General features: G+C 45.2%; 1 protein-coding gene across 1 annotated transcript in view; it reads right to left on the bottom strand.

Annotated features, from left to right (window-relative positions):
• Positions 1 to 25,667, bottom strand: part of PDPK1 (3-phosphoinositide dependent protein kinase 1) — a 127,157-nt gene that overhangs the window by 21,139 nt on the left and 80,351 nt on the right. Inside the window, exons 6-10 of the mRNA XM_073636777.1 lie at positions 22,963 to 23,060; positions 21,157 to 21,232; positions 18,637 to 18,705; positions 18,445 to 18,541; positions 10,211 to 10,384 (exon numbers count right to left, since the gene is read on the bottom strand). Of these exons, the coding sequence (XP_073492878.1) occupies positions 10,211 to 10,384; positions 18,445 to 18,541; positions 18,637 to 18,705; positions 21,157 to 21,232; positions 22,963 to 23,060 (514 nt within the window). The remainder of the gene's footprint in view (positions 1 to 10,210; positions 10,385 to 18,444; positions 18,542 to 18,636; positions 18,706 to 21,156; positions 21,233 to 22,962; positions 23,061 to 25,667) is intronic.

Genomic DNA, 25,667 nt, shown 5'->3' with positions numbered 1-25,667 from the left:
CTGTCCTGAAAGACGAAAGGGGAAAAAAACATTTTTATGATCTGGTCTAATTGTACTTAGCAATAAACGGACAGCGTATGTGTTACCAAAGAATTAACAACTTTGTGCAGGCTATCCCATCATATCCTGGTGGTTATCCTCCTAGTACACATAAGTATTAGATTTGTCTTGCAACATCTCACTGGAAGTATAAAAGATACTACTGTAGTCGAAAGATTGCCAAAGCGACATCCAACTTTGGCAACATTTAATGCCTAAACCACTGTACTACAGAATGGCAAGGTTTTCTCCATAGAGTTCAAAATGTGCCTTGTGAGAATCTCCTCACTTCAACACCTGACATTTTCATACAGTGGGCCAATAAATGCGCTAGTTGATAAAATCTAAAATGTCTGATCCTTTTTCTCTATAGAAAAGGGAGAAAACTTGCAGTACCAAAAAAATGAAATAACAGAGGAAACAGAAAACAGAATCTGATGTTTAACGCTGTGCGGTTAGGCTGGAGGTGCTCAACCTTAGGACTTAGAAGTGCAAACAGGTGTCATTAGGCTGGAGATCAGATGTTTTATAGTCAGCCTATTTCCTATTGTGCACAGAAATGTGTAATTTCTTAACAGCTCGGAGCTGCAGACTGAGGCTGGGTTAACACTGGTACGACACGACTGTCATCCTACTTTGCCCTGCTACATCTGTCCTTCCATCAGTCCTACTTCCATCCGACTTGCATGAAAAAGATAAGATTTTGTTTCGACTGTGAGATAGTATGACTTGTCCTTTGACCAATCAAAATAATCCCAGAGTGACATAAATTCCTTTATACTGCTGCTGTAATTGCCATGTCAGATGTCACAAGTCGGATGGTTAGGACAAGGATCCTACTTTGATCCGACTTCAATGATATTCAATGGGCTGAAGTAGGACCAAAGTCAGACCAAAGAAGTGCAGGGAGCATTTTCAAAGTCAGACAGACTTGTGTCGGACCAGTTAAGACGGCTCTCATAGCGAAACATTGATTTTCACAAGTCATGCGACAAGAGCTCCCAATGTCGGAGCGTATGTCGTACAAGTGTGAACCTGGCCTGAATCCGCCAGTAAATGTAATATACAGTGCATGATACAAAAAACAAATCATTTATACAGAAGGATTTTGGAGAGAAGGCCGCACATTTGATCTCTTTAGAATGACAAATATCAACATGAAGAAACAGGAAATTTATAAAGACTACGGCAGGGGGAAAACACCTTGTTCTTTTAATATCTGAGGATTTCCTAATAAGGTGGCTTATTTATAAGAGTGTGTTAGAACATTTGTCAACATTTTTACATTTTGTACACCCTTAGTAGGAATAAAGATTACCCAGTAAGTTTGTACTTTTACTGCATATACCATCTAAACAACTAACAGTAGTCTACAAGCAATGCTTTATCCTTTTAATTAAATAATCCATTTTGCATTGTGGAAGATCCAGTATTCACTAAGCCTTCCAACTAAAATACCAAGTGGAACTTGACAGGCAGGAATACCCCTTGTCTTAAATATTACCACGTTAAACAATTTTTTTTTTAGGTATGATTTCTAAACATTTTTCTTGCTTTATATGGCCCAGGGCATACCTGAAATTGATATAAGCATATGACATAATGTGTTATAAAGAGTTCAAACCTGAAGAAAATGTTTTAAAAATATGCAAATAGTTAGTATTAAGTACAAAATAACCTCCTGCACCAGTTTTGATAAATTACCCATACTGTCTTTTAAGTACTAAAATGCCTGAGGGCCTGTTATGTTATACTGTTGACTATAGCCCGGACTTACATAACAACTTAACTTACTTAACATAATAACTTGCCGTAACCCTTGTATTATTCATTATTTACATATGTGATCAGGCAAAATAAGCCGTGTTTGCTAAATTAAGAGGACTGTGCTTCCAGCAGTATGCATGAGTGAATTCTACATACCCCATACGAATTATCACATGTACTGAAATATTCCCCATGTAATGCTCACATGGCACGAAAGTACTACCAAGTGCAATAATACTAACTTATACACCAGTGCGGTATGAAAGAGCACAGTAATAAAATTGGTATATCCCTCCTCACCACTCTGACTGGAAAAGTCTGCAGAGGAAGGATAGCATTTAAGAGAGCATCAATATTAGGGAATATGTAACATTTTAAGTTCAGTATGTCCCCTTCCCTATCCAATCCTTCCAAAGGTTTACAAAGCAGTGGGCTTTGTTTAAAAACTCAGGTTAAAGAGCAAAGTAGAATATAGCAACCAAACACCAGCTTTGTCTGAATATGGCACATACTATATGATAAAATTAGTAATTTTTTTTCATATTCTACAGTTTAGTAAACTGCTTCATACGTCATTACAGAACAGGTAGTCCATTAGGGTCAGTATGGATTGGGCTTAAAATAAAACACCACTTCCCTTAGCAGAAAAGAATGCTCCGATTGAGCGTCCTTGAACACACGTTTTGGCGCATTTAGGATTCTTGCTCTGCCAGAAAACTGGTCTCAAAAATGCAAACCAGAAGGGTTTTTTTCTGCCTCTAAACGTTGTTTAAATCATGCCTTTAAGCGTCCTAATGTGCACATAGGATAATATTAAGCTGCTTCTACAGGCCAAACCAGTGGTGGTGGTGGTGGTGGGGGGGGGGCTGGCGGCAAACGGGTCTCATACCCGCTTCCTGATTGGCCGGGAGGAGGACCAGTGTTAGAATAGAGAATATTCATTCGCTATTTTAACACACCTGGGTGGGCTGTGAGCGCATCCTCTGCGACCGGAGTCCACCCTATTTTGAAGCCCATTAGAGACTTTGGCTCTAATCAGTGCTTCAAAAAAAACACCCCTGCCACTGTAATTCATGCGCCCGGCATCCTGCAAGGGGCCAGACGCAGGGATAGGGTAGGCGGCGCTCGTGTGCCCTTAATGGACGGGCCACCCCTGGGCAAAACACAAATCTCCTGTAGAAACAGCAGTTTTTAAGTCAGTGTGCATAGACGCTTAGCCCCCGTTCACATCAGCACGATTTGACAAAATCGCATGCCAAATCGCAGCCTATTGACGGCAACGGTACTATCCCAATCGGTGTGGCGCTGGCTTTCCAAAATTAGTTGTTACACTACTTTTGGTGATTTCGGGGGCGATTTTAATAAACATCTGTGCATGAACCCACACAGATGTCTTTCAAATCACCCCTGAACACGCACTGAAATGCGGGTTTGAAATCGTGGGAGTTCAGCTGAACTCCCACGATTTCAAACCCGCATTCAGTGTGAATGAGGACTTAAAGTCTGTACAGCTGATGAGACCTTGCATAGTTCTGCACCCAACCTGCTGAGAAAAAGACGTGTAAACAAAGACAGAGAGTTAACAAGTAAATGCCTGTGTGAATGAGATAGTATAATGTGTCATTGTTCCTAGAATGATGCCTGTATGAACGTGCTGTACTAAATTAGAAAATTTATTTGGATTTTTCTCCGATTCCGGAGGTGGTAAGGAAAACTTCCTGTGGCGCGGATGAACAGGTCCTTAAAAACTGTAGCTTATGTGTAGGTGGGTGAACAACACTGCAAACAGTGGTCAAAAGGCTTTTCAGCATGAAGAACCCATTACTTTATTGGTCTAAAAAATGAGGAAACATCCAACACATTTCAGAGGTTGGGAAGCCAAGGATCAGAGTACCACCAAGGGGCAGTCTTTATGGATAAAAATAGTAAATGCAGATGTGATGATGTATAAAAGGACTTATGAAGCTAGGGGGGCTCCCAAGAAGTTTAGGAAGGTATGGTTCCAGTGGGTGGACTCCGGGAATACACTGGATGAGGAGGGGTCCTAGACCATTAGATAGGTAAGACCTATTGCTATTACCAACTCATGGCAAAAGGAGTATAGTTGGCCTGCTCCTTTCACTACAGACAGGCTAGGCCTTCTTGTATCTTAGTAAACATAACACTGAATATTGACATCCCGGAGGGGGGGTTTCTTTGCTTGTTTGTAATTTTTTTGACTGGTTTTTGGAAAAAAAAAAAGAAAAAAGAACCAGTTACACTTACCGGTAACGGTGTTTCTGGGAAGTCTTCCAGGACAGCACCCTGAGAGATGACTGGTCCACCTGACAGGAAACACAATCAATCAAGAGGTTAAAGGCCCCCGCCCCTCCCGATGCTCCTCAGTTGTGACAAAGTATTGACCCACACCAGTGCACGAGAGTGAAAAACATAACCACCACCACACTCTAAACATTACATGTTTCCTAAATAGAATGGGTGGGAAGTAGGCCTGCCATCCTGGAAGACTTCCCAGAAACACCGTTACCGGTAAGTGTAACTGGTTCTTTTCTCAAGTCGTCTTCCAGGACGGCACCCTGAGAGAAGAGCAAGTAGCTCAGGCCTACCTTTAGGGCGGGACCACCGCTTGCAGGACCTTCCTGCCAAATGCCAGGTCCTGAGGAGATAGTAACTCCACTCTATAATGCCTCAGGAACGTGTTCTGGCTTGACCATGTAGCGGCTCTACATATCTGCTCCACCGAAGCTCCGGCCCTTTCCGCCCAGGAGGTTGCCAGAGATCGCGTGGAATGCGCTCTAAGATTTCTAGGAGCTGCTTTACCTGACTGCTCATAGGCTAACGAAATGGTATGTTTAATCCATCTAGCTATAGAAGCCTTGGATGCCTGTTGGCCCTTCTTTTGGCCAGAAAAATTAACTAAAAGATGGCTGGACCTTCTGAATTCCTTAACCCTTTCTAGGTAGGATAATAAACAGCGTCTGATGTCCAGACAATGAAAAGAAACTTCCCCTTCACTTTTGGGGTTACTACAAAAGGAAGGCAGCACCACTTCTTGAGTCCTATGGAACTTTGATGCTACCTTAGGGAGGTACAGGGGGTCCTGCCTAAGTATAACCCTGTCCTCGAATAAAGAAAAAAATGGTTCTTTAATAGAAAAGGCCTGAATGTCACCTACTCTCCTAGCTGAGGTGATTGCTAGTAAAAAGGCTAATTTAAAGGTCAGGATCCTAAGGGGGATCTGATCTATCGGTTCAAATGGGGCCTTTGTTAACCCCTCCCGTACTAGTGTAAGGTCCCAAGGAGGACACCTGGACAGTTGAACAGGGGACAACCTCTCCCTGACCAAGAGAAATCTCTTGATCAGGGGGGTGTAATGCCAAACGTTTCTCAAGGAAACAGGACAGGGCTGAAACCTGCGCCTTAAGGGTCTTGGTTGCCAAACCTAGATCTGCTCCATCCTGGAGAAATTCTAAGATAGCAGGGATCTCTCTTTGAGAAGTCCCTCTCTCCTGGCACCAGCGAGAGAAAATCGCCCAGGTCTTTGCGTAAATACGCCTTGTGACTGGCTTCCTATTAAGGAGCAGTGTATCCACTACTCTGTCCGACAGCCCCTTCTCCCGCAGGTTCTGCCTTTCAAGAGCCAGGCCGTCAGCTTGAAGAAGCTGGGGTCTGGGTGGCGGACTGGACCCTGAAGAAGAAGGTCGCCCCGGACAGGGAGGTGAAGTGGTGGGGCTATGGACCAACCCTGCAGGGTTGAAAACCAGGCTCTCTTGGGCCACCAAGGGGCTATTAGAATCAATTTGCTTTCCGAGAGGAACAGTTTTTGAAGAACCCTCGGAATTAGTCCCAGAGGGGGAAAGGCATAGGCCAGTCGGAAGTCCCAGACCTGTGCCAACGCGTCTATCCCCTCTGAGCCTCACTCTCGAGCAAGGGAAAAGAATCTCTTTACCCTTCTGCTCTTCCTGCGGGCAAAGAGATCTATCTCTGGAACGCCGAATTGCCAACTTACCAGGGAAAAGACCTCTGGATTCAGTTCCCATTCCCCCTGCAGAATCGGCTGCCGACTGAGGTAGTCTGCCTCTACATTTAATGTCCCCTTTATGTTGACTGCGGAGATGGAAGGAACCCGACTTTCCGCCCAGGACAGGATCTCTGCAGATAGGGATAGGAGTGCTGTAGATCTGGTACGCCCCTGATGATTCAGGAACGCCACTGCCGTGGCATTGTCTGACAAGACCTGCAGCTCCTGGCCCTTGATCCTTCCCTCGAAAGCCTTTAGTGCTTCTCCTATGGCCAACAGCTCTCGAAAGTTGGAGGAGGCCCTTCTCTGTTCTGAATTCCAGGACCCCTGAGCTATTAGTTCCTCTAGGTGGGCTCCCCACCCCCAGGAACTTGCGTCTGTAGTTAACCTGAGAGGCTGAAGTTGGCTCCAAAGGAGGCCCCCTTGAAGCCTCTGAGGAAGGAGCCACCAGTGAAGGGAGTTCTTTACTTCGACCGGAATGGCTATCTCTATGTCCAGAGAGTCTCTTCTTCTGTCCCAAGAGGATAGAAGGAAGTGCTGGAGGGGCCTGGAGTGTAGCTGTGCCCAAGGAACTGCTGGGATAGCTGACGTCATTAGACCCAGAACTCTCATGGAGATGGTGCTTGCCTGTAACAGCGACCTGACCGCTGATATGAGGCCCTCTACCTTGCCCTGAGGTAGAATTAACTTTTGTTCTGAAGAGTCCACCAGGAACCCTAGATACAACTTTGTCTGAGCAGGAGTCAGTGAGGACTTTTCCCTGCTGACAATCCATCCCAGGTCTTCTAAGGTCTGCATTACTCTGGATAGATCCAGAAGTAGTTGATCCCGACTTAGACTGTAAATCAAAATGTCGTCCAGGTAGGGAAACAATGCCACTCCCTGGAGGTGCAAAAAAGCCACCACCTCGGCCATGACCTTTGTGAAGACTCTCGGACTGGATGCCAGTCCAAAGGGGAGGGCTGTGAACTGCCAGTGTTGCACTCCCTCTGGAGAGGCGATCGCAAATCTCAGGAAGCTTTGATGGCCTTGAAAAATGGGGACATGAAGGTAGGCGTCTTTTAAATCCAAGGTCACCATAAACACTTCTTTGAGGAGATGTCTCCTGAGGGAATAGACACTCTCCATGCGGAACTTCTTGTAATGAAGAAAAACATTGAGGTTCCTTAGATTTATAACAAGACGATACCTTCCTGAGGGTTTTGGTATCACGAAAATGTGGGAATAAAACCCCTGACCCTGCTGGTCCACTGGAACAGGTATTATAACCTCCTGACTGGCCAGCTCTCTTATATTCTGAAGGATTCCTACCACCTTGCAGGGATCCCTGGGAAGATAGGTCAAGAGAAAATTGGGGGGGTGGAGGGGAGAGAAACTCCAATCTGTAACCCTCTCTTATGATCCGAAGTACATAGGGGCTTTGGGTGATCCTTTCCCACTGAGAGGCAAAGTGGGAAAGTCTGCCCCCTTCCGGAAAGTCATTTGGGGGTCTTGTCAACTGACTTCTGGCTGGAAAAGAAAACGCCAGTTTTTTGTTTGTCTTTTCCTGCGCCCCAACGTCTATTAGGGGAGACCTTTTTCTCTGAGAAGCGATTTCTTGCCTGGGGGCCACGAAAAAAACGCTTCCTCTCTCCCCTAGGTTTGGTAGGAAATTTTTTCCCCTTCTCGGTAGATCTGGCTAGAGCCTGATCTAGGCCAGCACCAAAAAGGAGCATCCCTTCAAAAGGGAGACCACATAGATGGGTCTTGGATGAGCTATCCCCATCCCAGGTTTTAACCCAGAGGGCTCGCCTGGCTGAGTTTAGTAAGGCACCTGTCTTAGCGGTTGTACGCACTGTCTCAACCGCAGCATCTGCTATATATGCGACAGCATTTCCTATGACCTCCAGAGAATCCAGGACCTCCTAGGATTTTGAGGTTCGGGATACGTGGTCCATTAATTTACAGACCCACGTATCGGCATTCCTTGCGATGCAAGCTGAGGTCAATGCGGGGCTCATAGCCGCGGCGTTAGCTTCCCAGGCTCTGCGTAAAATGGTTTCAGCCCTGCGATCCATTTGATCCTTTAAGTTACCGGTATCTTCAAAGGAAAGATCCGACTGCTTAGAGACCTGTGCTAAGGAGGCGTCTAGTCTAGGAGTTTTGAAAAACTTTTCCTCATTCTCCTCAGAGAAGGGGCATCTACGCTTCCAGGTTTTATATTTCAGAAGCCTACTTTCTGGTTCTTTCCATTCCCTTAAGATGACTTCCTTAAGGGCAGAATGTACCGGAAGGACCCTGGCCTGAGGTTTAATCAAGCCTCTATACATCCTATCCTGAGCGGACACCTGTGCAGCAGGCTCCTGAATCTCTTCTGAGGCATAAATAGCTTTCAGAAGATCTTCCATGTCGTCGGCAGAAAATATATGTCTGCTAGACCTGGATTCCTCCCTCCCATCCTCCTCTTGGCTGTCCACCACCCCTTCATCAGAAAACTCCTGATTAGGAACTTCTAAATCACACTCTTCCTCTGAATCGTGGGGGAGTGGATACTTCAGTACCTCCGCCCGATACCTCCTAGAGGAGGCGGAGCTCTCCTGGGAAGAGGCATCCTTACTAGATGGCCTGAAAAAACTTTAAGGTGGACAGCATCTCAGTTTGCACAGTAAGGAATTCCTTCATTATCTGAGATGTTTCCTTCCCTGTCAACTTCTGTATGCATTTAAAACAGAAGGGCTTTGGATGTTCTGGGGGTAGCCTGTCATTACAGTTCCCACATCGTTTAGAGCGGGTGGAGGATTTCACAGGACGGCTGGCAACCTCACGGGCGATAGCGTCGTCCCCTGAAAAAAAACACACAGGCATACACTGTGAGAGTCGGAGGAGAAGAGTTGGGGTACCCTCCCCCTCTAAACCTCCGAAGGCCGGTCAGACTCACCCCCTGTGGTCTCTTCCATGGCCGCAGACCCTGCAGGTCTCTCCTTCTCATGTTCCATGCTACTTCCAATCTCTCCCTGGAGGTGCTGCATACAGGAACGGAGAGGAGACATGGGCGCCTGTTCCCTGTGGCTTTTTATATCCTCTGTATGCTGGCTGCAACTCGCCACCGCCATCTTGCCGAAGACAGGAAGTGATACTGGACCTGAGGTCACTTCCTGCTGCAGCCCTTCCCACTCCCTCCTCTTAGAGGAGGAAGTAATGTCATTTCCTGATCTTCAGGAAAATGGTGCTGAGCTACACACAGCAAGGCCTGGAAGAAAAGCTCTCCATGTAGAGCCTCTTGCCGCGCGACCTCCCATGAACGGTCGGACAAGCGAACGAACGGCAGCCCTGGCCAGACCCCAGAATGGGTCCCAGACTCACCTCCTGTGGTCTTCTAGCCAATAGAAAGGAAAACCACCAACTCCTGCAACTGCGCGGCCACTGCACAGGTAAGGAAGGGCAACAGGAAATTTGGCCCCTGAAGTTCTGGGAACACCACTGCACCCAAGGTTCTTCAGCACTCGGGGGGGGGCTCTTCCATGGAAAGAAGCACGGTTCTGCTGCCTCCTTCCCCCCCCGAGACACGGATTGGGAAACCCCCCAGGAAGGATGAGAACCATCCGGCCGGACCCAGAGGCTTCCCAGGCATTTGGTCCGGCTCCCAGAGGGAGGCCACCAGCCCCAGGCTTTTAGGTCAACAGAAAAATAACAAACGGTTTCGCTGTGGGGAAACACAATCAAAAACTGAGGAGCATCGGGAGGGGCGGGGGCCTTTAACCTCTTGATTGATTGTGTTTCCTGTCAGGTGGACCAGTCATCTCTCAGGGTGCCGTCCTGGAAGACGACTTGAGAAAAGCACATATATACTGAAATATAGGGTAGGCTCGGTGACCCGAATGGCACATTTAGGTTACAGAGATATTGGAAATACTAATGCTGCGTTTACGGAGATATAAATGTTGATCTAACCCCTATCTGATGTACTGTTGATTAATCTTTATGTGCACAATAAAAAAAAAAAAAAAAAAAAAAAGGGGCAGTCTTTATGGTCCAGGAAATCCATTTTAACACCTAGTTAATATCTGGATGCTTTTAATTGTATTGCAGAACCATAAAAAATGGTGCCCTTAAACAAACCCTGAAATGCCTTGGTAGTATTGCCATCTGCTTTAACAATAAAAATAAGGATTTTTCATATCACGGTGCTGCTTACCCATCAACACATAAGTTTTAGTTTCTGAAAGACATACAATGTATTGTGTAACAACTGGAACCCTTGAATGATCTTAAATACACAGGTGAACTAAAACTCTGTTTGTTAGTACTCTCAAAACAGTGAGCCACTTTTTTTTCTCTCTGAGCTGGGATCTTCATTGACACTGAACTGGCACAAATGTGGTCTATCATCACATCTATACTTACATTTCCATAGAATTCTTCATCGTCTTCAGCCATTGCCGGTAAATAAGCTGTGAGTTTTGGAGGTGTCTGAAGGTGCAGGTCCTGCCACGTGATGCCATCAAAGAACGAATGGGCCTTGAGGGGGCCAAAGCCTCCCAATTCTTCACAGCCTAATCGTTTAATAGGATCTTGGACCTAGCAGAGAGGACAAAATCCAAAGAGTAGTTAAAAAGAAGTGGAAGAAAGCTTAGAAAAAAAAAGATTTTTGTACTTAACATGAAAGCAAAAAGTCTACTGAGGGACACAAATTCAGAAACAGTTAATTAATCTTGCAATGAGTTGTCCAAAGAATGTGAGAATCCTCACAGCGAAATACCCCTTAGGAAAGCTAAGTGATCGCTGAGATTCTGCTAGAAAATTGAAGGGTACCAGACTACATAGAGGGTAGGGTGCACAAGAGGTACCCCAGCAAATTGGGTGAGGGATAAACGGTATTCAACTCAGTAGGATCCCCCTGACAAAGAGTGAACCATCTGCTCTGGGTAACTGGACTACAATCCCTTGCAATGGGATATCCTGGCAAGTGTGGTCCCCCGAGGGAAGGGAGGAGAGACCACCCCCATTCACTCAAAGGAACTGACGGATCATGCCAGGGAATTCCTGGTCTATAAAGATTCTCTGGATGTCTTACCCAGAGCCCAGGCCTCCAGCATAAAAAAGGGGGGATGAGAAGGACCAGGAGCAAACACGATAAGGGTAGACTATGCTAGGAAGGTTCCCTCAATGCCCTACAGATCCCCAATAGGTTAAAGTAGGAAAACTCCCTGACTGTTAATGAAGGTCCCAAAAAGAGTAGAACTTTTTAATAAGGCTTTAAATTTAACAGCCTTCCCCTGTCAATGACAGATAGCCACCGATGACAGACATCTGGGAGGATCTACCTGGTTAAATCTTGAAGGCTTTGGGCCCTTCAAAAAGAGTCCAAATTGCAAGCTTAGGCACCCGAACTCCTAAAATGCTAGCAAAAAAAAAAGCCATGCTGGGTAAAGGAGGGGTTATATAAGGGCTTGCTTATTATGGACTCTGTTTGCCAGTGGCCCAACCTCTTGTGGGTGGTAGTATAACCCAAGTGATAATGAATTCCGGTGTCCCTTAATTGACAGGAAATAAACTTTTTTTTTTTTTTTTTACAAGATCTCCTAACTGAGTTCAGGGAAATGTCATAGATAATTAACCACTTCAGCCCCGGAAGATTTTACCCCCTTCCTGACCAGAGAACTTTTTGCGATTCGGCCCATGCGTCCTTTTAACTGAAAATTGCGCGGTCGTGCGCCGTAACACCCAAACAAAATTGACGTCCTTTTTTTCCCACAAATAGAGCTTTCTTTTGGTGGTATTTGATCGCCTCTGCGGTTTTTATTTTTTGTGCTATAAACAAAAAAAGAGCGACAATTTTGAAAGAACACTCAATATTTTTTAATTTTTGCTATAATGAATATCCCCCAAAAATGAATAAAAAAAATAGGATTTTTTAAAACAGCTTACCTGTAAAATCCTTTTCTTTCGAAGGACATCACGGGACACAGAGCCACAGTAATTACTGATGGGTTATATAGGTATCACTGGTGATTGGACACTGGCACACCCTATCAGGAAGTTCAACCCCCTATATAATCCCTCCCCCTTGCAGGGATACCTCAGTTTTGTAGCCAAGCAATATAGTGTATTAGAAGAGGGGCGGGACCTCTGTGTCCCGTGATGTCCTTCGAAAGAAAAGGATTTTACAGGTAAGCTGTTTTAAAAAATCCTATTTTCTTTCTCGAACATCACGGGACACAGAGCCACAGTAATTACTGATGGGATGTCCCAGAGCAATGCTACCTGAGGGGGGGGAACCACGACCAAGTAGGGTGCAATCAGACCTGAGGACCCTGTACCGCTGCCTGCAGCACACTACGCCCAAAGGCGATATCCTCATGCCTTCTCACATCCACCTGATAGAATCTGGTGAATGTATGAACTGAAGACCAGGTTGCGGCCTTGCAGATTTGAGCCATAGAGGCCCGGTGATGCACTGCCCAAGAAGCACCAATAGCCCTTGTGGAATGTGCCCTGATCTGAAACGGAGGAATCTTCTGTTTCAAACCGTAAGCTTGAATGATCAACTGTCGAATCCATTTAGAAATGGTAGCTTTTGACGCTGCCTGTCCTCTATTGGGACCCTCTGGCAGCACAAACAAAACATCCGTCTTGCGGATCTGAGTAGTTGCCCCTAGATAGGCCTTAACTGCTCTTACTACATCCAACGAATGTAGAGATCTCTCTTCCGGAGAACAGGGATCTGGAAAAAAGGAAGGTAGAACAATGTCTTGGTTTAAATGAAAATCAGAAACCACCTTCGGTAAAAAACTAGGATGAGGGCGTAGTACCACTCTATCCTTGTGTATAATCAAATAAGGCTCCTTACAGGAAAGAGCTGCTAATTCTGATACTCTTCTAGCAGAAGAGATTGGCCACCAGAAAAATTAATTTCCTTGTCAACAAGACCAAAGGAATCTGACTTATTGGTTCAAAAGGCTGTTTCTGTAACACAGCCAGGACCAAATTCAAGTCCCAGGGGTTTAGGGGCGCTTTAACCGGAGGATTAGGACGCATCACCCCCTGCATAAAGTTTCGGACCAAAGAATGCGAAGCAAGTGGCCGCTGAAATAATACTGATAAAGCAGAAACCTGGCCCTTGATGGTAATCAAGGCCAGCTTCATCTCTAATCCCATCTGTAGAAAATCAAGGATTCTACCTATGACATATTTCCTGGGATGCCAACCTCTGGATTCACACCAGATTATATAAGCCTTCCAGACTCTATGATAAATCATCCTGGAAGCTGGCTTCCTTGCATTAATCAAGGTAGATATGACAGGACCTGAGAGCCCACGACTCTTCAGAACGTGGGTCTCAATAGCCAAACCGTCAAATTTAGCGTTTGTAAGGCAGGATGGAACACTGGACCCTGAGATAACAGGTCTGGGCGTACCGGTAGGGTCCACGGGGAACCCACCGTCATCCTTACTATTTCTGCATACCAAGTCCTTCTGGGCCAAGCGAGGGCCACCAGAAGTACCGACTTCCTTTCCTGCCTGATCCTGCGAAGGAGTCGTGATAGTAGCAGAATAGGCGGGAATGCGTAAATCAGTGAGAACCGATGCCACGGAATCACCAACGCATCCGTCCCGCATGCAAGAGGATCTTTTGTCCTTGCCACAAATCTGTCTATCTTTTTGTTGAATCGGGATGCAAAGAGATCTACATCTGGAACCCCCCATCTTTGGCATATGGCCCAAAAGACGTCGGGATGCAGAGACCATTCCCCTGGAAGTAACTGCTGGCGACTTAGATAGTCCGCCTGCCAATTCTCTATTCCCGGGATGAAAACTGCCGATATGCATGGCACATGCATCTCTGCCCAGACTAAGATCTGGTTCACCTCTTTTTGAGCAGCTCGGCTCCGGGTGCCTCCCTGATGATTGACATAAGCCACTGCTGTGGCATTGTCGGACTGGATCCTGACCGGACAACCCTGTAGCCTGATAATCCAGGCTTTTAGAGCTAGATGTATCGCCCGGATCTCCAGAATGTTGATGGGTAAGGTCCTCTCTGTCTTGGACCATACCCCTTGGACCGCAGCCTGTTCCAGAACTGCTCCCCAACCTGACAGACTGGCATCTGTTGTTACCACCGTCCAGGTAACCGGTAGAAAGGATTTCCCCTTCTGCGGGTTTTCGGGTATGAGCCACCAATTGAGGCTCTGACGCACCGCATGCGACAGGTGCATCGGAAAGTCTAATGCCTGAACCTTCTTGTTCCAGGTCGACAGAATACTGTGTTGCAGCATTCTTGAGTGAAACTGAGCATAGGGAACTGCTTCGAATGAAGACACCATCTTCCCTAGTAGCCTCATACAAAGGCGGACTGAGGGACCCTTCTTGGTCCTTACTGTCAGAATCAGCTCTCTCAAAGCAGTGATCTTTGCCTGGGGTAGAAATATTTTCTCCTGGCTTGTATCTATAATCAGACCTAAATACTCCAGTCTTCTTACTGGTTTTAGGAAAGACCTTTCTAAGTTGAGGATCCAACCCAGGTGTTCTAGATACCTGACCGTGGTGCTCAAGTTTCCATTCAAAGAGGCTACCGACCGATCTATCAAGAGCAGGTCGTCTAGGTATGCTATGACAGCTATACCCTGAGCCCTTAATCTGGCCAGAGGAGGAGCCAAGATCTTTGTGAACACTCGAGGTGCAGTGGCTATCCCAAAAGGCAGAGCCACAAACTGGAAATGGCGCCCTCCTACCTCGAAGCGCAGAAACTTCTGATGAGCAGGAAAAATGGGCACATGCAGATATGCATCTCTGATGTCTATTGATGCCAGAAATTCTCCTCCCTGCAGGGTGGGAACTACTGTTCGAATTGATTCCATGCGGAAGGATTGAATCCTTAGGAATCAGTTCAGATCCCTTAAGTCCAAAATGGGCCTGACATCCCCATTTGGCTTTTGGACCGTAAAAAGGTTGGAATAGAAGCCCAATCCCTGGTCCTTTGCGGGAACTATCATAATGACCTCCTGCGACAAAAGTCGCTCTAACGCTAGAAGGAGCGACTGCTTCTTCTCTGGGTCTCTGGGAACATTTGATCTGAGGAACCGAGGAGAAGGGAATTCCTGCAACTCCAGCTTGTACCCTAAGGTTACCGTGGAGACTACCCATCTGTCCTGGAAGTCCTCGTGCCAGAGCTCTGAGAACTGTCGCAGTCTTCCCCCCACTCGAGTGAGCGGGGGCGCCCCCTCATGCAGAGGTCTTAGTGTTTTGCCTAGTAGGCTTCTTTCCCCAGGACTTCTTTTGTCCCTGGGGTTGACTCGTCTCTGGACCCCGATGGAGGCGGCCGTCGAGACTGCCTGGAGGCTGAAGCCCCCGGCGCTGGGGAAAGAGTCCGTTTGAAAGAGGGACGCTTACTCTTCTTCTTGACAGGTAAGAGAGTGCTTTTCCCACAAGAGATTCTCTTGATATAGTTATCAAAGTCCTCTCCAAACAACCTTGCACCACGAAATGGAAACCCAGTCAGTAGCTTCTTACATGGTGCTTCGGCTGACCAATTTTTCAACCATAGGATTCTACGTATATGCACCAACCCCAGTGAAAGACGGGAGGTTTGCACGATAGAATCTCTAATGGCGTCAACCACAAAGCATAAGGCCGCTGGAAGGTTAGCAAACCCCTGGGCCTGCTGTTCAGGTAATACTTTGATGACCTGCTTAACATGGTCTCTTAAGTATTGACAGACTCCAATCGCTGCTACTGCAGGTTGGGCCACTGATCCTGCTAAGGAGAAACATCCTTCAATAGGGATTCCATCCTTTTATCTACAGGATCCCTGAGCATCTGAGCATTGTCTACAGGACAAGTCAGGCTATTATTTACGGAGGAAATGGCGGCATCAATAGCCGGTATTCCCCACATTTTAATAAACTTTTCTTACATCGGATAAAGTGTTGAAAACTTTCTCGGCGGAAAAAAACGTTTGTCTGGGTGATCCCACTCAGAACAAATAAGCTTTTCAAGTAAAGTATGAACAGGAAAAGCATGTGCTGCTTGGAAAGGTTTCAGTGACCCCAAAGCAGAAGAGGATTCTTTAGCAGTTTCAGGTATGGGCAACTTAAATGTGGAGCGGACCAATCCAGTGAGGATCTGCACTAAGACTTTCTCCTCTTGGGAAGTCGCAGAGGGTCCCTCTCCACCTGAATCCTCCGAAGAGGAATCATCCATCCCATCCCGATCCTCTGAAAGGTATTCATCTCCTTTATCCCAGAGCTCCTCTGTCTGAGGGTCTTGGGGAACAGAGGAAAGCCTAGTGCGTTTTCTTCCACTGAGTGAAGACATAATCACGGCCATTAATCTTTCCTCTAGACCATTAATGGTTGAGGAAAAAACCTCTTGTGTAATATATACAGGGGCTGAAGTGCCAGAAGCAGGTGTAGCCCCTGACCCCGATGGCTCTCCCCGGCTAGCCGTCCCTGGCCCATCTTTAGGGGGGAGGATGCTGCCGACAGGGGGCCCTCAGAACCTGAACGAGATCCCCTAGTGTCTCTGGTTCCTGGGGTGCTTGAACCTCTTCTACCCATAGTGCAAAGCAACAAGGTGTGAGGTATACAAATGAACACTGCCCGCTGAGCGATGTAGTCTGGCTAAAAGCCTTGCTACCCAATGCTCAGTCTGGTGTTACTTCAGTAAATGCTGCCTAGGAGAATGCCTGTGTCCCACCTTACATGCGACCGTCAGCTCTGTGTCTCTCAGAAGGCTGAGTGCACCTGTACAGAGTGCCTTTAATAGCCTGCAGCTGGCCTGAGTGGGGGTCTAAACACTCTGTGCTGACGTCCCGCCCCCTCCTCTACCGCCCCCCCCCTCGAGTTTTGAAAAAAAACGAGCGCTTCCCGCACTGCCGACTCTCCTGTCATGCTTCTGGAGAAAAGGCTGGGGATGGGGGGGGATGGGGGGGGGGGAGGAGGGAGACTGGTAACAAGATCTGCCTATCGTCTATCTTCAGAGATGGTGGCCATTAGGCCACAGAGCCCAGGTGGTATAACCACTTTCTAGACCCCTGTGGCCCCTCTCTAGCCTGGGGGGAACATTCAAACATGAGAGATCCCCCTTTCCACCTTACCTGCTTGCAGCCTGCTTTGAGATGCTGGGACATAATCAGCACTGAACACCTGAGACAGTCAGTCAGCATGTGTAGGTTTGTGCTCTTGGCAGCCCCCGGTGGTCACAATAGGCATAGTATGCATTTACCTTAAAGGAGAAAAGCCACTAGAACTCAAAAATTCTGTGGAATCTCCTCTTACCTTATCCAGCCGCAGGGTGCTGTTTACACAGACCCAATCTTCACCTCTCACGGTGGGCTCCGTTTGAAAAAACCGTCAGAGACTGGGGCCCCCATCAGTAGGGGGATCCAACAGTTCTGGGACCGTAAAGCACCTCGCCAGAAATTAGGAAGTTTAAAGCCATTTTCTGATCTGCGGGGTCCAGCTCTCTAAAAAGAGAAGCATTACGGGTAAAACCTCATTTCTTCGGACACGAGGCCCGGGTACCATTCAATTCGGCCATGAAAAGACACTTTGAATGGATCCGGTTCGCCTGGCTTGCCCCAGTATAGGATCTTAGGATATTCCCTTTGGAGCTCAGCACAGGACATCTTTACACGTCCATCACCTAAGACACTGGCGTAAAAACTGAGGTATCCCTGCAAGGGGGAGGGATTATATAGGGGGTTGAACTTCCTGATAGGGTGTGCCAGTGTCCAATCACCAGTGATACCTATATAACCCATCAGTAATTACTGTGGCTCTGTGTCCCGTGATGTTTCGAGAAAGAAATATTTTTTGTCCTCAATTTAGGCCGATATGTATTCTTCTACATATTTTTGGTAAAAAAAACAAAAAAAAAAAAACGCAATAAGCGTATATTGATTAGTTTGTGCAAAAGTTATAGCGTCTACAAAATAGGGGATAGTTTTATGGCTTTTTTATTATTATTATTTTTTTTTTTTTACTAGTAATGGAGGCGATCTGCGATTGTTATCGGGACTGCGACATTATAGCGGACAATTCTGACACATTTTTGGGACCATTGGCATTGTTACAGCGATCAATGCTATACAATTGCATTGATTACTGTAAAAATGTCACTGGCAGTGAAGGGGTTAACCACTAGGGGGCAGTGAAGGGGTTAAGTGTGTCCTAGTATGTGTTCTAACTGATGGGGGGATGGGACTGTGCAGGGGAGATGACAGATCGTCTATTCGCACTCTGTATGACAGACGATCTGTCTGTTCTCCCCTCAGAGAACCAGAAACTGTGTGTTTACACACACAGATCCCTGTTCTCGGTGTGCCCCGAGCGATCGCGGGAGCCCGGCGGTGTATACGACCGCCAAGCACTCGCATCAGCTCCGTGGGCGAGAAGGGGGCGCGCGCATGCGCTCCCTAGCGGCCGTCTATGTTACCAACGTAACATGACGGCGATTCGCGCAGCCGAGCCATGTTGCCGCAGTACAACTGCGGCGGCTGGTCGGCATGCGGTTAAGCTGAACATAAACTAACACTTTTATAAATAATATGGATAAAAAAACGTAACCAGTTTACATCTGTGACAGATTAAAAAAAAACAAAAAAACACAGACATGGTTCCTAAAGGGAAATAAATTACCAGAAGCTTTTCCACAAGGTCTTTTGCTCTAGGGAAGAATTTTTCTGGGAAGTCATACTCCAGCTTTATTATCTTCTGGAATATAAGATATTCATTTCTGCAAGATAGGAGGACACATGCATTATTTAATAAAGTTAGAACAAAAAGATGGCACTGATGTACAATGGCACGTCAATCATGGCAATCTCTTACCCAGCTCTGAATGGTGGTAGTCCGGCTACTAATTGATATACAATACAGCCCAGTGCCCAGAGGTCCGAACTGCAGGGAGGAGGAAAAAAAAAAAAGAAAAAAAGATGATTACAGAATGTCAGTCTAATAACAAAAAAGCAGGTTTTAAAAAGAGAAAAATATCTAGATTACTATACGCAACCATTTATTCAGGCAGGACAGCTAAAAAGCAGGCCAGTGTTTGACTGAATGTTGGAATTTTGAGTGTGCACCCACCTCCTTCAATACAGCATGCTGGCTAACTGTGGAACTTATATATATATAGGAGTAGCAAGCAGAGGGGATCCACTGGTATGATGGGAGCGGACTTTTTTTCTTAAAGGGGAAGTATGCTGTATTTTTTTTAGCGATCCATACATTAAAAGTCGGGTTCACACTACAACTGGCTGCGGATCGCACAGGAACGCTGTGCGTCCCTGTTCCCCGTTTCAGGGACAAATCAGGGCCGATTCTATGCCTGAATTCAACCCTGAAACGGAGCCAAAGACGCACATCGTTTCTGTGCAATGCGCTCCACAGCCGCAACAGAGATATGTGAACCGGCTCCATAGGGAGCTGGTCACATTCTCCTGCTATGCGAATTATTCAAATGGAATAGGTCACCCGCCATAGAGCAGAATGATGGCGGCAAAGTGGGTGTGATATCCTGACCGGACGTCATATGACGTGATCAGGATATCACAGCCGGTGCGTGCCCACGGGGGGCGCACCACGGCGATCGGTGGTGTGCTGTGTGTCAGTCTGACACACCGCAACGCCGATCCTGGTATGAAGACCAATCACGGCTTTCCTCGGTTCACGTCGACAGGGAGGGCCGATCAGCGGGTCTCCCTGTCGGGGGGGGGGGTCTGTGCTGATAATCAGCACATTGATTATCAGCACAGCCCCCATCAAAAGGTGCCAATCAGTGCCCAACACCTGCCAGCCTGTCCCTATAATAAATGCCTGTCAGTGCTCACAACAGTACCAATCAGTGCCCACAACAGTACCAATCAGTGCCCCATCAGTAATGCTTGTCAGTGCCCCATCAAAGTGCTAATCAGTGCCCCATCAGTAATGCTCGTCAGTGCCCCATCAAAGTGCTAATCAGTGCCACTCAGTACTGCCTGTCAGTAGCTCCTCATCAGTGCTGCCTATCCACTGCCGCCTGTCAGTGCCATCAGTGCCGCCTGTCAGTGCCATCAGTGCCGCCTGTCAGTGCCACCTGTCAGTGCCCATCAGTGCCCATCAGTGCCACCCGTCAGTGCCCATCAGTTTTTTTTTTTAAATTGACGGTCTTTTTTCATTTATAGCGCAAAAATTTAAAAAACGCAGAGGTGATCAAATACCACCAAAAAAAAGCTCTATTTGTGGGAAGAAAATTATAAAAATTTAGTTTGGGTACAGTGTTGCATGACCGCACAATTGTCATTCAAAGCGCTGAAAGCTAAAAATTGTCCTGGGCAGGAAGGGGGGAAGTGCCTGGTATGGAAGTGGTTAAATTTGCTAAAAAAACATTAACTACTATAGTCAATTTCCTACCACAACAACCTCCTTCTTTGCATGCCACATTCCTCTCTCCTCTTCTGGTAGCACCTGATTACTTTGTTACTAGCCAAGCTGTTCCATCGCTCCTCTCCACTTCCTACATATTCATAACTTTTTAAACTAGCTGCTGGGGGTGAAGAAAATAGAAAAAAACAAAGAATGTCACTCAGAAAGTGTAAATTCTGAGCCTGCAGGGGCTGCTGACATTACATCTAAGATGGTGGCGCCAGCAGCAGCTTCAGAGCGTTTGGTTATCTATGCCAGGAAGGCTTTAACAGGTAAATGCATAAAATACCCTAAATGCACATTACTACAAGGCAGGAGTCTGAGAATGTAATAAGCAAATGTGTTTGTCCTGAGATCAGATGAACAAATACAAATCAATACGGTTTTAATCAAGTTGACTTTAAAAAAAAAAAAAAGACAAGACCAGTTTTATAAGTTTACAAACTGATCTTTTATATAATTTTTCCTTTACCGATGTATAATCTAGCTTATAAACTTTTAATAATATGTGCTTTACACCATAATGTATCCGCAGAGCACACCAAGCTTTCTAAAAAGAGAACCCAGCAATGCCTCTTTTTAACTAAAACCGTATACTAACCCCTCTGAGCAGGGACAAAGAGGGGAGGTCTGTCCCTCCTGTGACAGAGCCAGAGTTTTTTGAAACCTGCACAGGGCTTATACGGTCATTTAGATGCAGCTAATAATTAAAGGAGTTCTAAGACAGATCATAGTGTCTGGCAGTGTTGTCATCGCCTCTCTCACCTGTATAAATGTGAGAGAGTACAAAACAAGATATAATTTGTAGTAATGTACAGTATATATGAAACATACCACTAAACTTAATAATGCAAATAAACTAATCATAACATTCTTAGGTATGCTTCCTAAAGGTTCAAAAAAATTGAGAAAACTAGGAGCTGGGCTTTAGAGTAAAAGACTACTTGCCTCTTGCAAGCAGATTTCTCTGTGAGAAGTTCTGGTGACACATATTGCGCTGTCCCCACAAACGAGTTTGCTCGTGCTATGAACCAACAAAAGAGAAAAATTATTAGCAAACTCAGAACAAACTTTCACTGTTAATCTCATAACACAGGTATTGTCTCTTGTTGGTGTTTTTCAATGTTGGACAGCATGTAATTGGTGGCCATATATGTGTCGATTTTATTCAAAATTCAATCGCTCTAACTTCCCCTTTGATCGATTTAGACTCGGTTTTGACCAGATTTAATCACACCGAGTCAGAGTGGAAAATCAATCACTTTGCATCAATTTTCAGCACAGAGATACTTTGTTTATAAATATGATCACATTTTTGATCGATCAGATTATACGATTACATGGTGGAAACAGAGATGCAATTGGTAAGTTATGATCACATCTTAATGACCGATTGAAATCCACTTCCCTGTGTGTGGCATATTGATCAAATGAGTTGATCAATTACTCCTATCAAGAGAGATCAATTAGAAAAGAAGTCAATCATTTATTGAAGCATGGCTGGCCACCATAATGGAGTCTATAGCAGTATTTTATCAGCTATCAAAAGTAAATAGCTTTAAAAAAAAAAAAAAAAATTTATTATTTCTCAGAATGATAATTCATCAAATTTCCATAAACGTAATTGGAAACCCACCCAACACATTTTCCATGAGTAGAATGGAAACTTACAAAATAAGTTAAAGAGGGATTAAAACTAAGGCTTGGTTCACACTGGTGTGATGCAGGAAACCCTGAGAATACAGTGCGGGTTCCCGCATCGCACCTGACTTGCAGGCAGTTTACACTGTCCTATGCGAACCACTGCGGGTGTCAATACAACGTTATGGACTCCTCCAGATCGGTTTGCAGTGCGAACTGTGAATTCAGACAGGAATCAGATCACATGGGTGTGAACACCCATGCGATCCGATTATGATGCGGACAAAAGAAAAGGGTACTGCACGAGTTTGGTCCAAATGCAATGCAAATTCAGCCATACAGTTTGTATGGCTGAATTTGCATTGCACAGACATTGCATGTGATCTGCACAGCAATGCGGTGTGAATCACATGCAATGTCTGTCATAGCACCAGTGTGAACTGGCCCTTAAAAGCAAAAAAAAAAAAAAAAATACATATAATAAAGCTTACCAATCCTCAAATGTGGTGACTGCGTTAGTTATCTTTTTTTCATTTTTTTTTTTCTATTCTCACCTGGTGATTCAGAATGTGTGGTACTGGCTGGTACACCATGTGGAAATAGAGGAAAAAAAAAAAGCTTTAGAAAAAAAGAGAACTAATGCAGCCATCACATTTAAGGATTGGTAAGCTGCATTATATTACATTATTCCTTTGGGGTTTAAAAACACTTTAAAAGCAAGCTGTATATTCTACGCTATCAGAAATTCTTAATTTCTGAACTTCTGTATCCACTTTCCAGGCATGCCAAATGTAGCTCATAAGATTGCCAAACTGTTTAATCTGTGCTAATGGATAGCAAAACTCTCATATTAAAAAGGAAAATTGGAATTTCTGACAGTTTAGTGTTTCCTGTACAGAGGTCCCATAAATCATAAATCCGATTTCTCTTTCAAACAGCAATATGGTTTATGCTGTTCCAAGTGTCCATACCCCAAGTCTCTGTAAACTAACCAAGGAACTCAGAAGAACAGGCTGTGGCTATACCACAGTTAAATTTGTACTGCTGTAAATATGTTATAAAATATAATACTACTAATAATAATTATAAGATGATGAAAACAAGAGACCCCACCTTGCCTGGTGTCAGACGATAAGACCTTTGCTGTTCCAAAGTCTGTAATTTGAATATGCATGTCTTCACTAAGTAAAATGTTTTCAGGTTTTAGGTCTCTGAAACAAATGAAAAGCAGTTAATATCAGTCACTGCATGTAAACAATGGTAACAACTGCACAACATCAGCTGCCCTCTTCTATGTGCATATGCCAACTCCACCTTTGTGTGCATCACTGAAAATAATTTGTCTTTGTTACTCGGGACTTGACTTTTCTGACTTCATGGCTAAGCCCCACCAACTGCTAGCTCCCTGTCCAAAGAAAGTGCCTCAGTTGCCAATAAGATCACATTCATTGGATGGGGAAAAGAGTTGGAAAGGATTCCCCTTAGAAACTGTACTTTGGGATAAACAAACATTGTCTAAATAAAAGAGGCATGTATATTACTACTTGCAATTTATGCAATTCTTTCAGATCTGTGCAGCAATCCAACAGGAAACTTTGCATCCTTGAAAGAGCCTTCTGAGATAAAAAAAAAAAAAACAGATACTGCTGCTCGCCGTCCTTGTATAAGGTTATCAGTCCATGCACCCACCGTACCTTTTTTTTTGGGTGCAGCCTATGGTAGGCATGGACCTGCTGGCTCCATCCCACATTTCTGCTCTCTGTACAGGCTATGTGATGATGGTGATATCTCGGTTTGGAAAGGAATTCGTTGTACAAAAACTGGATTTATATCCTCTGTGACTATTGAATATATTTAAATAAACGTGGTTGTGCCAGACCCACAAAGGGGAGCAGTGAACTAGGTTCTGAGGCAATATAAGGTGAAAACCATTTAGGGGAGTTTCTTCCCCTTCTTTTGTTCTATTTCTAGGTGTATGTGGTGATGTCGGGGGGGCCTTGACGGGGGACGGAGTTGGACGCAGATCCCCAGGTGTGTTCCAAACTATCTTTCCTTTTCTTTCTCTCCTTCCTTCCTTATTAATACACTAAGTCCTATCCGGTTATGGTTGTTTATTTAAAGATAGATAATATGTTGGACGTCAGGTGATGAATAAGAAATGACTAAATAAAGAGATCGGACGGCCTCTGGAGGTTTATGGCCATGAGACACCCTGATCTGGGGGGTGTACTAGCACTGTGGTGCCGACATGGTTTAGACACATGATTTTGGGGGGGGGGGATGCGGAGAGAGGTTAGTTGGAGGCGTAAGTTGCCCCCCTCTCTCTGCATGCTCCTGCTTGTCCCACCTCGTAATCTAACATGATCAACTGAAATTAGCTGAAGTACAAAAAACCTGTCAAATACCTATAGTTCGGAGACTGAGACGAGCTTACTCCAATACTCTGTCAACTGACCGATTTTTGTTTTTGTATTTATTTCTTTGCACTAACACTAGCTGCACCAGGCAAAGTGTGATTGTCTAGTAGTTGATATTTACCACTGTCATTATTGTTTCTTCTTCTTTCTTTATTATTTCCCCTTTTTTATTTTGTATAATGGAAAAAATTGACTGGTATGTTACTTTGAACCATTATTTTAGGTAGATTTGAATCTGCCTTCACAGTTTCACAATTTTGCAATGTAATATCCTGTCTTTCATAAATAAAGATTAATAAAAAAAAAAAAAAAACGTGGTTGTGCCCAGAGTTCAGTTTTAAAATCATACCCCAACAACAAAGTGAAACTAGCTTTAGACAGGCACACTGAAAATTGTTTTCTGGGTAATAGAAGGTAACAGCAGGTATGTACTGGAGGTAGGTCTTTTACATGTTTAAAAGTCGGGTTTGCTTTAATAACGCTTGGTAGTTTTCTTCCTGTAGATTACTGAACAGGAATTCAGATGCTTATTTGAAATGACAAGCACTATGCTATCTTTAAATAGCTTTAGATGGCATTTCCTTAGAAAACCTCTACAACGTTATCTCTATTATTAAAGCATTTGTAAAGGTTCACAATTGTTTTTTGAAATAACAAACTTTCATACTTATCTGCTCTGTGCAATGATTTTGCACAGAGTAGCCCTAATCCACCTCTTCTTGGGTTCCCTGCTGGAGTTCCTGGCCCCTTCCTCATGCTGAGTGCCCCCAGAGCAAGCCGATTGCTCTGGGGGCACTCATACGTGCTTGGTCTGTGCATGCTCACTCCCAAGCCGTCTCTATGTGTCTATGAGACACACAAAGTGCGGTTTGGCACCACCTCCAGCTCCCACCTTACTGGCTGTAATTGACAGCAGTGGGAGCCAATGGCTCCAAAAACACAAGTAGAGAGGCTCCTCTGAGTGCAGTATTTTAGAAATAATGCTTTTAATAATGGATGTAGATCAAGTCACATTTTGTAGGAATAAACAGGCATGGTATTAATAATACAGTGACGCATCCCCGTTTCCTAAGCAGTGTGGATTCCTTGCTGACATCTGTGAGATCTTCCGGCAGATGGAGGACGCGGGCTCCGGAGAGCGTCCTCAGAGCGAGGCGTGGAACGCACAGGACAGCTGGCTGCGGACGGATGACGTCATCAAAGCTGGATGCGTTTTGAGAGCGTGCGCACTTGGCGATGTAAGCAAGTCGCGCTCCTTTGTCAACAGAGCCAATGGCTCCTGCTGCTCTATCCTAGCCAATAAGGAAGGAGAGACCTGGGAGAGCTTCTGCTCTAGTGCATGTCGCTGGATTCGGCTCAGGTGAGTATAAAGGGGGGCTGAGAGGGGAGCTGCACACTGAA

The sequence above is a fragment of the Aquarana catesbeiana genome, linkage group LG06 (assembly GCF_042186555.1).
Source record: "Aquarana catesbeiana isolate 2022-GZ linkage group LG06, ASM4218655v1, whole genome shotgun sequence".
Taxonomy (NCBI): domain Eukaryota; kingdom Metazoa; phylum Chordata; class Amphibia; order Anura; family Ranidae; genus Aquarana; species Aquarana catesbeiana.
Note: the sequence above shows the minus strand (reverse complement) of the source record. Positions and strands in the feature narration are given on the sequence as shown.